Below are 13,299 nucleotides of genomic sequence, written 5' to 3' on the forward strand. Positions count from 1 at the left end.
ATGAAGGGCTTGACTAGTCACAACGAGGCTCACATGGGACAACGGAGGACTGGAGCTCAGCGCTTCTCTCATCAGCAAAGTGATCTGTAAATATATTATCTGCCCTACTAGGCACTTTGTGTCAACAGAACCATGAGGAAACAAAAATGGCTTCCCCGGAGAAGCTCTTTAAGCTGCAGGGGAGATGCAGTGGTACATGTGGCCGAACTATCCTAGCAGGCACTTGGTGTCGATTGGACCCGGGGAGAACTACAAAACGTTTCTCCGGGTTAGCCCTATAAAGGGAGGCTGACTGATGATGAGAGCTACTCCATGCAGAATGAGAACATCTATTGTCTTCCCAGTAAATGACTATCCCGTTCATCTTCTGTTGCAGGATGCTGGGCTGTTATGATGCATTGCAGAAAAAATATGTAAGTATTGATATTTGTCTCTGCAGTGAAATTAGGCACCAAATGATTGTTTCAGAAATTGCATGCTATACAGATTCTGCTGCTTGGAATTAATTAGGCAGTACTCATGCTCCGCACCAGGATTGCCAAGCACGTATTAGAAAGAACAATCACTGAGGCTTTATGTATAGGCATACATCAGGAGGACTTTAATATACACCATTGTATAGATACACAGCGGCTCACAAGGCTATAGGCTCCCCTGTTAGAAAAAAAAAACATTGCATATATATTAGGTTTTTTTTTTCAAGATGTCATGGCATAGAACAACATAGTCTACTATTCTATTCTGTGCAATGCCGTGCCGTATACCAGCAGGGCAGTTGTCAACAGAACGTTCTTTGGGCATTCATCAGGTGAATAGAGCCCTATGGAGATGTCTGTTACATCAGAGGTTTTTGTGGTTTATGTAGCAATAGTTGAGCCTTAGCGTGATGCGAACAGACTCTAGAACCTACTGTGGCTAGCCTCACACTGGGTTGGCCATACTGTTAAACATGTATTGTATTACCGTAAACTTCAAAACAGGATGCATGAAGAGGCCTATTCATCTGGATCCAGTTGTCATTGTCTTCTATTGTAAACGATTGTATATATCTGGATACCGGGTGTAGTTGAAGAATATGCAGAATAGTATCCCTCAACTATGTGACAAAAACGGGGTGTGAACCTAGAATCAAAAACTGTAATAAAAGTTCTACAATACATTATATATAGTCAAAAATGATACCAATAAAAACTGGAACTCGCCATGCAAAAAAGAAGCCCCCATACAGCCATGTCAACAGAAAATACAAAAGTGGGTTTTCCAGGACTAAGATATTGATGACCTATCCTCAGGATGGGTCATCAATATCAGATTGGTGGGAAAGCTGAAACCTAGCACCCCCACGATCCGCTGTTTAGAGAGACCGCAGCATTTAGGTTGGTGTTGAGGCCTTTTCTCTGACCAGGGATGTCACATTCATTGGTCACTTGGTCTTTGTGCAATTCAGTCCCATTCAAATGAACAGTGCTGTGCCTGGGGAGAGATCGCAGAGCTCACCCAACCCCGTTGCCACTTCAGACAACTGATCTGTAGGGGCGCCAAGAGCAGGTCATCAATATTTTAGTCTCAAAAAGCCCCTTTAATATGGTCCTATTTAAAGAGAGCATGTAAGAATGGCTTCACATCTACGTCGGAACCTCTAGTTGGTCAGAGGTTCCCTCACAGATGCATCTGAAAACATCATCCAAAAGCCGGCCAGCTGGGTGGAAAGCGGGCGGACCCTATTATAGTCAATGGGGTCTGCCCGGCACTGTTCAGTTCTGTTCGGAGACGGAGGGTCGCAGGGATTCCCCTTTCCTGCTTCCCGAAAGGAGCAGAAAAGCGGAATCCCCAGTGCAGATGTGAAAGCAGCCCAATACACACATGTTGTCTGTACATTGTTTTGTACAAGTTATTAGTATTTCCTTCTGCGCTGTATTTTTTTTAACTTCGTTTATTGACAGATTGTAAAACAATTCTTACATATATTTCTATGTACAGTTCATTTGTTCTGCATCTTATATCACTTTATGGTTACATAATGTTTTCCATGTTAACTTTTAACATTTGAGAAAATAAAATAAAACTGTTGGTGCGTTTGGTTCGTAGTTGTGTGTGAATGTCTTCTTCTTTTCCAACTAGATATCTAACCTGTACTTGTTTGACTTATAATGTGTTGTGCGAGTCTATCCACCCACCCCACACTTTTTCAAATTTTTCTGGGCATCCTCTGTGCTGGTAAATCACCTTTTCATACACTATTATAGTGTCAGCTAATTGTTTCCATTGTGTAATGGAGGGCGGTCTCGTTGCCATCCATCTCATGGCTACGGTTTTTCTGGCTATGAATAACATTTCTCTGATGAATATTTTATTGTAGTGTGTCCACTCTTCTTCGTCTATCAGTCCAAATATTGCTATTTCTGCGCTGTATTTGATGCAGATATTTTTCCTTTTACAGCTACGAATGGTGGTGTTAGCCGTAAGTATCTGCCTCATGGTGGGGTTAGCCGTAAGTATCTGGCTCATGGTGGGGTTAGCCGTAAGTATCTGGCTCATGGTGGTGTTAGCCGTAAGTATCTGGTTCATGGTGGTGTTAGCTGTAAGTATCTGGCTCATGGTGGTGTTAGCTGTAAGTATCTGGCTCATGGTGGTGTTAGCCGTAAGTACCTGGCTCATGGTGGTGTTAGCCCTAAGTATCTGGCTCATGGTGGCGTTAGCCCTAAGTATCTGGCTCATGGTGGCGTTAGCCCTAAGTATCTGGCTCATGGTGGTGCTAGCCCTAAGTATCTGGCTCATGGTGGTGTTAGCCCTAAGTATCTGGCTCATGGTGGTGTTAGCCCTAAGTATCTGGCTCATGGTGGTGTTAGCCCTAAGTACCTGGCTCATGGTGGTGTTAGCCCTAAGTACCTGGCTCATGGTGGTGTTAGCCGTAAGTATCTGGCTCATGGTGGTGTTAGCCCTAAGTATCTGGCTCGTGGTGTTAGCCCTAAGTATCTGGCTCATGGTGGTGTTATCCCTAAGTATCTGGCTCATGGTGGTGTTAGCCGTAAGTATCTGGCTCATGGTGGTGTTAGCCGTAAGTATCTGGCTCATGGTGGGGTTAGCCGTAAGTATCTGGCTCATGGTGGGGTTAGCCGTAAGTATCTGGCTCATGGTGGGGTTAGCCGTAAGTATCTGGCTCATGGTGGGGTTAGCCGTAAGTATCTGGCTCATGGTGGGGTTAGCCGTAAGTATCTGGCTCATGGTGGTGTTAGCCCTAAGTATCTGGCTCATGGTGGTGTTAGCCCTAAGTATCTGGCTCATGGTGGCGTTAGCCCTAAGTATCTGGCTCACGGTGGCGTTAGCCCTAAGTATCTGGCTCATGGTGGTGTTAGCCCTAAGTATCTGGCTCACGGTGGTGTTAGCCCTAAGTATCTGGCTCACGGTGGTGTTAGCCCTAAGTATCTGGCTCATGGTGGGGTTAGCCGTAAGTATCTGGCTCATGGTGGGGTTAGCCGTAAGTATCTGGCTCATGGTGGGGTTAGCCGTAAGTACCTGGCTCATGGTGGGGTTAGCCGTAAGTATCTGGCTCATGGTGGTGTTAGCCCTAAGTATCTGGCTCATGGTGGTGTTATCCCTAAGTATCTGGCTCATGGTGGTGTTAGCCCTAAGTATCTGGCTCATGGTGGGGTTAGCCGTAAGTACCTGGCTCATGGTGGTGTTAGCCGTAAGTACCTGGCTCATGGTGGTGTTAGCTGTAAGTATCTGGCTCATGGTGGTGTTAGCCGTAAGTATCTGGCTCATGGTGGTGTTAGCCCTAAGTATCTGGCTCATGGTGGCGTTAGCCCTAAGTATCTGGCTCATGGTGGTGTTAGCCCTAAGTATCTGGCTCATGGTGGTGTTAGCCGTAAGTATCTGGCTCATGGTGGTGTTAGCCCTAAGTATCTGGCTCATGGTGGTGTTATCCCTAAGTATCTGGCTCATGGTGGTGTTAGCCCTAAGTATCTGGCTCATGGTGGGGTTAGCCGTAAGTACCTGGCTCATGGTGGTGTTAGCCCTAAGTATCTGGCTCATGGTGGTGTTAGCCCTAAGTATCTGGCTCATGGTGGCGTTAGCCCTAAGTATCTGGCTCATGGTGGCGTTAGCCCTAAGTATCTGGCTCACGGTGGTGTTAGCCCTAAGTATCTGGCTCACGGTGGTGTTAGCCCTAAGTATCTGGCTCACGGTGGGGTTAGCCCTAAGTATCTGGCTCGTGGTGTTAGCCCTAAGTATCTGGCTCATGGTGGTGGTAGACGTAAGTATCTAGCTCATGGTGGTGTTAGCCCTAAGTATCTGGCTCATGGTGGGGTTAGCCCTAAGTATCTGGCTCATGGTGGTGTTAGCCCTAAGTATCTAGTTTCAGGTGTGTAGAGAGCGCACTGATTTGCTGCTGTTTGCCCTGCTATTGTTTGCACAGATCTATTACACAAACACTGTTAACGCTCGTGTAAAAGCACTGATTGCTGGGCCGCCCCTGCACTGGCCTCTAGCGCTCGTGTAAAAGCACTGATTGCTGGGCCGCCCCTGCACTGGCCTCTAGCGCTCGTGTAATAGCTGCCCAACAGTTACAACTTTTGTCAGTTTACATTGTTACTGTTAAAGAAAATCAAGCAATATTTATTGAAATAGCGGGTGGGAAACTACATCTAATGCCAGAGATCGGCAAAGACGTGACAGTGAGGGCAGGCGGGCGGGTTACAAACACTTGTGCTGATTAGTATCAAAAGGAACACTTTTACTTATTTCAGTAAGCTTTAACTCTTCTGCCAAGTTTGAAATGTTGCAGTCAATAAATTAAAAATGTGCCTTCCTTTTTATGTTTCTTTAGCTTTACACAAACGTTGAAGATCCGCAGGTGAGTATTGTAGCACATACATTGACGCTGTATTAACCCCTTAGTGACCAGGCCTGTTTGCGCCTTAATGACCAGGCCAAAGTTTGGAAATTTGACATCTGTCACTTTAATACAGAATAACTCCGTAAAGGTTTTGCATATCCAAGTAATGCTGATGTTGTTTTTTCGCCACATGTTGTACCTCATTTAAGTGGTAAAAATAGACGGATAGCATTTGTGCATATTTATTAAAAGTGCCAATATTGGGAACATTTTGAAAAAAAGAACGTCATTTCTTCACATTTCCAACTGCAATATGTCAAATATGAGCAAACATACCATACACATTTTTGATAAGATATATATTTCCATCTGTTTACTTTATTCTGGAAGCACGTTGGAAAAACTTTTTTTTTTTTAACCATTTAGGAGACGTACAAATTTAACATTGATTATCAACATTTTGAGGAACACATTATTTTTCTCCACCAAGCCAAGATTGCAAAGGCTCATAGGTGTCAGAATGATAGATCCCCCCACAAATGACCCCATTTTATAAACTACACCCCTGAATGTAGTCACTGAGGGAGGATTTTGATCCCACAGTGTCTTTTTGAGAATTAATGCAATTTAGAGGAGAAAAAATAAAATTTCATATTTTTGCAAATATGTCATTTTAAAGACCTGATTTTTTTCTATAGTAAACGTGAAAATCAGAATTCGCACCCCAAAATGGTTGTCCTGTGTTCAGAAACATACCCATTGTGGCCCTAATCGTCTGTCCGTATGCACAACGGGGCCCAAACCGAAAGGAGCAGCCAGTGGCTTTCAGAACAGACATTTTGCTTGAAGGTGATTTAGGCCCCATTGCCCACTTGTAGAGCCCTCATGGGGCCAAAACAACGGAGAACCCCCACAAATGACCCCATTTTGAATACTAAACCCCTTAACAAATTCCTCTGGAAAAAGTACGATTTTTGTTTTTTTGGCAATTGTCATTTTAAAAACAGTTTTTTTTGTACAGCATACATAGGAATGAAGACTTTCATCCCTAAATTGACACCCCTGTTTTTCCTGTGTTCAGAAACATACCCATTGTGGTCTTAATATGTCGGTATGCACAACGGGGCCCAAACATGTCTTTTAACTTTTATGTGGTCGCCATTATCTATTGGATAACTGTAATCATGTGACCGGGGACCGCTCACCGCAGCCCTCAGTCACTGCTCCAGGCTCTCGGCTACCTTTAGTAGCCAGAAGCAAGGAGATATTAAATTTCCTGTGCTCTTCCAGCTTCTGCACTTGCGTCTGCCATTTTGGCGACGGGTGCATGCGCCAAAGCTGGGGTAAGGTCCATGGATAAGGATCCCATCAGAGGACATCACCAGTGGCCTTAGTTAAATAATTTCACCTCCCCTCACGGTTTGGATCCGTGACAGGAGGTGAAACTTTAGCTTTTTTTTACTTTTACATGATCGTCATTATCCATTGGATAACAGTGATCACATGACCAAGAACCGCGCACTGCGGCCCCCAATGAAATCTCCAGGCTCTCGGCTACATTTAGTAGCCAGGTGCGGGGAGATTTTAAATTAGCCTGATAATCTGCGGCTTTTGTGCATGCGCCATTTTGGCGACGGAGGCGTGCACAGAAGCTGGGGTAAGGTCCGTGGATAAATCCGAGGGCCTTAGGTACCTAATTTCATATGTGATCCATGAGGGGAGATGAAACAAACGTTTTTTCTTCCTTTTTTTTTTTCAACTTTTTAAAACTGTTACATGATCGCTGTTATCCATTGGATAACAGCGATCATGTGACGGGGAACCACATACAGCAGCTCCCGATGACAGCTCTCTGCTCTCGGCTACTCATACTAGCCAGGAGCAGGGGGGTTTTAAATGTCTCAGGCCTCCCAGCCCTCTGCGCATGCGCGTGACGTAATGCAGGACCAGAACGACAGGGAGCATCGCGGACGACGGGGGTGAGTATTCGTAGCTTCCCTTACAGATCCGATCCATAAGGGGAGCTGAAACTTTAACTTTTATTTATTCATTCACTTTATCACGTGACTGGGGGAGGGGTGACAGCTCCAGGATGTTGGCTACCTCCGGTAACTGACAGCATGGAGCTGTCACGTCCACAGCCTGCAGGGCTTTAATCCCCAGGGGATGCATGTTTTTACATCCTCTGGGAATAAAGCCCAGCAGGCCAGGACATAAAAAGGCAATGGGGTGGTCACTAAGGGGTTAACTGTATAATAAACTGGGTGACCTGACTTGGTAGTTATGCTGAAGTACAATGAAGATAGACTGCCTGGCGCTCATTAAGTGTCCGTTTCTTTGTTCTAAGACTATTACAGAATACTACCAGTTTAAGTTTAAGTATACCCCTGGTGGAGCCGTTCTGGACCTCACTAGGTAAGTACTTCTCTATGGTTGTGATAATGACTCTAATGAGCCATAATGCTATTTATTTTCATACATTTTATAATAAAGCACATTTTTCCTCTCTTTACATTCTCAATTTGATATTAAGATGAATCTCTGATGAAAGGATATGTAAAGCCTTTGTATTCCAGCATGCTCTGTGATGTAGGAGCCGCACCCTTCACCGCCACAAGCAGCTCCATCACACCAATCACTTTTCATACCAGATAAATAAAGCACTAATTCTGATAATGCAAAAATGTCTAATTTGACCCGAAGTTACAGGTAACGGCTGCACACCAGTATATTGTTTTTACATACAGATCCCCTATAGCAGTCTGGACCTTTGATTGAAACTCTTAACATTGGGAAGGAATAGATTTCCCTAAAATGAGGATAATTGGCTTCTACCTTATGAGGGTTTTTTTGTCTTCTTCTGGCTCAACATTGCAGGATAATAAGCTGAACAGGATGGAACTTTGTTTTTTTGTTGGGCCTTACTTATGTTACATTGACTTCAGCCATGTACTGTGATTGGCTGCAGCACCCTGTGACATCCCATCTACAGACTGATGGCAGGATGTAAACAGATCTACCAGGAAGAACACAAATGCAGCGCTGGGGCTAAGGAGTTCAGGAAGGATGAGTACAAGTGCTTTTATTATGTTTTACAAAGAAATATTTTAGCTCGGACAACCACTTTAACCCCTTAGTGACCAAGCCTTTTTGTGCCTTCCAAATTTTGGAAATCTGACATTGTCACTGCAACACAGAAGAACTCCGTAAAGGTTTTGCATATCCAAGTGATCCTGACATTGTTTTTTTGCCACATGTTGTACTTCATTTAGGTGGAAAAAATAGACCAATAGAATTTGTGTATATTTATTAAAAGTGCCAAAATTGGGGGAAAAAAATTTCACATTTAACTGCAATATCTCAAATATCTGCAAACATACTGTACACATTTTTGATAAGATATATAATTCCATCTGTTTACTTTATTCTAGGCGCACATTTGAAAAACTTTGTTTTTTTGTTTTAGGAGACGTACAAATTTAACATTAATTATTAACATTTTGAGGAACACTTTGTTTTCCGGCACCAAGCCAAGATTGTAAAGGCTCATAGGTGTCAGAATGAGAGATTCTCCCACAAATGACCCCATTTTATAAACTACACTCCTTAACCCCTTCCTGCCCCATGACGTAAGGGTACGTCATGGGAGCAGGGTGCTTCCCACAAAATAACGTACCCTTACGTCATAGGGATAGCACGAGATCATAGCAGATCTCGCGCTATCCCGCAGCGAGAGTCGGCTGTCACTAGTAGCCAGCGTCCCCCCCCCGGCTGTTACCCCCTTCCCTGCCGCAATCTATGCAGATCGCGGCAGGGAAAGGGTTCACAGAGGGAGGGTGCTGGTTGCCATGGCAACAGGACACCAGATACCGGCGTCCTGTATTGCCATAGCCTGTGATCACTATAGTAAGTCCTGCCATTGCTTATCGCAGCGATCTGCAGTCCTGCTGTGTAAGTCCCCCAGAGGGACACAGATGGTGTAAAAATAAGAGAAAAATAAAGTACAAAAAATAAAAATGTAAAAAAAAATGTTAAAAAACCTTCTTTTTGTGCTTTTTCTCATATTAGCATAAAAAAATTAAAAATCCCACATATTTGGTATCGATGTGTCACCACTCTTGCGACAGGCACGTGCGCAGAAGCCTGGGTAATGTCTGCAGATAAATCCGTAGGCCTTAGGTATGTAATTTCATCCTCCATCACGTATATGCTCCGTGAGGGAAGATGAAACTTTAACTCTTTAAACTTTTTTTTTCTTTTTTTTTTTTTACACTTTTGTTTTAACTTTACATGATCACTGTTATCCATTGGATAGCAATGATCATGTGACCGGGAACCGCATACAGTGGTCCCCGGTGACATCTCTTTGCTCCTGGCTACACATGCTGGCCGGGAGCAGAGGAATTTTAAATTTCCTGGGGTGTGAGCCCTTCTGTGCATGTGCCTGACGTTTCCGTCAGGCACGCATTCGCAGAAGGCGACGTGAGGTCCTGGAAGGATCATATCACCAGGGGACGTCGCGGAGGATGCAAGTGAGTATTTTCACCTCCCCTCATGGATCCGATCTGTGAGGTGAAACTTTATTTTACTTTTTACAACTTTTCCGTGATCGCCGTTATCCATTGTATAGCGGCGATCACGGACCCGGGGATCGGTCAACTTCAGTACCCGGGAAGCAGGAGATTTCAAATGTCTCGAGCTGATCTGGTCATCTGCGCATGCGTTGCCATTTTCACTTAGGTGTGCATGCGCAGAAGACCCCGGAGGGTCTGTTCTGGACTATTTCATCGGGGAACATCGAGGATCATGGGGGAAATAGTTTAAGCCCCCCCCCCCCCCCATGGATGTGATCCATGAGGGGAGCTAAAACGCTAACTTTTTTATCTTTTTATTTACTTTAGTGCGATTGTGCTATCCATTGTATAGCGCCGATCGCATTATGGGGGGGGGGGCACTTGTTTTATGCAATATGTATTATTAGACAGAGATCTTAAAACTCCAGAGTATCAGAATTTTGCTAAATAGCAACCACCGAACCTTCTGCGTATCCTGTTCACAGCGCCAATTATGTTTTGCCAACTAGCAAACCACAAGTTCAGATACGGCTTTAAAGAAGGACAAGGGGGCGGATACAACACAATGTATTAATACAAATGATAACAATTAAACAATTACATAAAGATAGGTGATATTGCATAAACGTTTTATAAACAAGGGTTACATCAATACTCCCATCACCAAGAGCCTGAGGTATACTTATCTGCTTTGTACATCAGCCTGAGAAGCAAAGGCGAAGTCAGAGAACAGGGAGCATCTTGGGATCGCCACTGTGAGAGGACATTCCCCATCACAGGCCCAACATGCTTCTGACACATTACAATTTGTGTCCTGTTGTATACACTGTAACTCGCTCAGTCATCTGCCATGTACTCCAAGATGTTATCAATCTGAGACCCCCCCCCCCACCATCTGAGTAGCCAGCTTCATTGATAGAAGGTTCAGAATCAACAAAACTCAATTCCCTAGACCAGGGGTGTCCAACTCATTGTCACCCAGGGCCTTATGGTGACCTTCAAAGGGCTGATTGTAAGACAGTACAGTAAGTAAGGACTCGTTCACACCAGCGTATCTGCGTACATAATATGCAGTGAATAGAAGCCATTGATGTCACTGAGTTCGTTCACATGATGTATATTGTCACACAGCAGGACCTATTTTGTTACATGCTACACACCCCAATAGGCCATTGAAGTGAATGGGCCGCGCAAATACGTGGTGAATGTGCCGGAAACCTATTTATTCACTGCATATCTGCGCACCATCTCACTCGGCCCATCTGCGTTCTGTTTTGCACGCCCAAGTATGCAGGCATAAGCGATTTTTGATTGCGCAAATGCACAGCGTATTTGTGCGACCGAAATACGATTATATCTGTATGAACAAGCCCTTATAGTGGTCTCAGTAGAAATAGTGACTCTCATAGTGGCCCCAGTAAAAATATTGCCCCCCCCCCTCAGTGGCCCCAGTACTAATAGCGACCCCCACAGTGGCCCCGGTAGTAACAGGGTACCCCACAGTGGCCCCGGTAGTAACAGGGTACCCCACAGTGGCCCCGGTAGTAACAGGGTACTCCACAGTGGCCTGGTAGTAACAGGTTACACCACAGTGGCCCCGGTAGTAACAGGGTACTCCACAGTGGCCCCGGTAGTAACAGGGTACTCCACAGTGGCCCCGGTAGTAACAGGGTACCCCACAGTGGCCCCGGTAGTAACAGGGTACCCCACAGTGGCCCCGGTAGTAACAGGGTACCCCACAGTGGCCCCGGTAGTAACAGGGTACCCCACAGTGGCCCGTTAGTAGTAAGGGGGTACCCCACAGTGGCCCCGGTAGTAACAGGGTACCCCACAGTGGCCCCGGTAGTAATAGTGACCCCCACAGTAATATTAACCCCCTCGGTAGTAATAACCCCACAGTAATATTACCCCCGTCAGCAATATTAACCCCCTCCCGGCAGCAATATTAACCCCCCCCCCAGCAGCAATATTAACTTCCCACCCAGCAGCAATATTAACCCCACCCCCGGCAGCAATATTAACCCCCCCCAGCAGCAATATTAACCGCCCCCCCCCCCCAGCAGCAATATTAACCGCCCCCCCCCCCAGCAGCAATATTAACCGCCCCCCCCCCCAGCAGCAATATTAACCGCCCCCCCAACAGCAATATTAACTCCCTTTCATCCCTATGGTCCAAGAGCCCTCAGTCTACTTAATGGGACATCTGAGGGGGTTACAGCCAGGCTCCCATGGGGATTGCCTAGGCACAGCTCCTATGCTATGTCAGTTGGGGGATGTGTGTTAGCACCCTTTACATGGGCCAATGAATTCAGATTCTCCCATCCAGCATCCCCTATAATGCAGGTGAGTAACATTTTGGGGATGATTTAGCTCCGGGATGCACAGTTTCAGTCCTCAGGGACCCCCAGCAGGTCATGTTTTCTGGATATCCTCAGTATTATTGTTGATCCTCAGAGATTGCTACGGGCGGTCTCTCTATAGGATATCCTGAAAACATGACCCGTTGGGGTCCCTGAGGACCGGAGTTGGGAAACACTGCTTCAGCTCAGTATTTAGCTGCAGGGCATCTGGAATCTACTGTAAAGATGTCTTGTTGTGAGCCCACCATGGACATTTATTGCATCCCCTATGGAGACCCCACACATCTAAAGGTGGGAATAAGTTTGTTAGAAATGGGAATCTTCCTTCTTCAGCCATGTTCCCTGTGACATTGTCTTATACTGCTTGTTTCTGCTCCACATTGACTTGTAATACCTTCTGTTTACAGCAATAAAGGAAGCATCGTCTCCTCTTGCACAGATTTGAAGCAATCCAGTATCCTGCTGGTCCGCAAACTGTACATATTGATGCAGAATTTGGGCCCTCTGCCGAATGATGTCTGTCTGACTATGAAGCTCTTTTACTATGACGAAGGTAAATTTTACTACCTAGTTTGGTTCAACTGCTAAATTCATAAGACCACCTCTTTGGGAAGACCACCCCTTAGGCCAGTCTCACACAGGCATTAGTAAAGACACCGCATTTTAAACACCCTGTTTTACAGTATCTTCAGACACATTCAATAGCGTTTTTAACGCACCCCATGATTGCAGTGGGTGATGCGGTACGTTAAAAATCATTGAAAAAGCACTAAAATAGAGCAGACAGCATTTGAAAAGTGCGGCATTAGAAACACCGCGCTGAAACGCTCGTCTGAGAAGCCCCATTGAAATTTCAGACTCCCGCTAAAACACTGTAACGGATGCTTGTGTGAGAGCGACCTTATCTAGGCCAGATCTCACCTCCATAGAAGACCACTTCTCAATGCAGTTTGGGGTGGTCATCTCAAAGAGGTTCCACTATAATGTCTTTGTTGTACATACATATTACAGCTCTGCACAACTGCCTGCCTGTATGGAGGTTGTAGAATGACGCACATCAGTATGGACCCTCACTTGGCCTCTGTATGCCTCTGATTCAATACATCAGGCCTAGTACAGGTGCTTTTATGTCGGATCATGCCCCGTTGGACTGTTTGTGTGGATGCAGTGCTTCTGGGGGAATATACCTCCCTACATGCGGAATCCAATGAAGCGTGTACAGCAGAACATGGAGGCCGTGTGAAGCTGTGCTATAGGGAATTATGTGGCATTCAGGTACAAACAACTCTTACCTTCTGCTCCTGGAAGGTGAACCCTGGTTCTGTCAGGAAGGAGTTAATTGCTGTGTACTGTGATTTTGGTGCAGATTCTGTGATATTACAGCCACGACCCGCTGGCTCGTAGACTCCCTCGCTCCTCTGACCTCAGGTGTAATTCCGTATTGCAGCCATTTGCATTCCCAATACATCGCCTTGCACTTTCACGATGTCACGCCGCTTTGTGTTGGATTATGGTTTGTGCGAGGAAT

At 45.4% G+C, this 13,299-nt stretch overlaps 1 protein-coding gene across 3 annotated transcripts in view; it reads left to right on the plus strand.

The window, feature by feature from the left end:
* Positions 1-13,299, plus strand: part of HORMAD1 (HORMA domain containing 1) — a 49,366-nt gene that overhangs the window by 7,723 nt on the left and 28,344 nt on the right. For all 3 annotated transcript variants that reach the window (XM_066605965.1, XM_066605966.1, XM_066605967.1), the window contains exons 4-8: positions 377-413; positions 2,441-2,461; positions 4,829-4,855; positions 7,185-7,252; positions 12,179-12,324. In XM_066605965.1, coding sequence (XP_066462062.1) covers positions 377-413; positions 2,441-2,461; positions 4,829-4,855; positions 7,185-7,252; positions 12,179-12,324 — 299 coding nt within the window. The remainder of the gene's footprint in view (positions 1-376; positions 414-2,440; positions 2,462-4,828; positions 4,856-7,184; positions 7,253-12,178; positions 12,325-13,299) is intronic.

Source organism: Eleutherodactylus coqui, chromosome 6, assembly GCF_035609145.1.
Source record: "Eleutherodactylus coqui strain aEleCoq1 chromosome 6, aEleCoq1.hap1, whole genome shotgun sequence".
In the NCBI taxonomy this organism is placed as follows: Eukaryota; Metazoa; Chordata; class Amphibia; order Anura; family Eleutherodactylidae; genus Eleutherodactylus; species Eleutherodactylus coqui.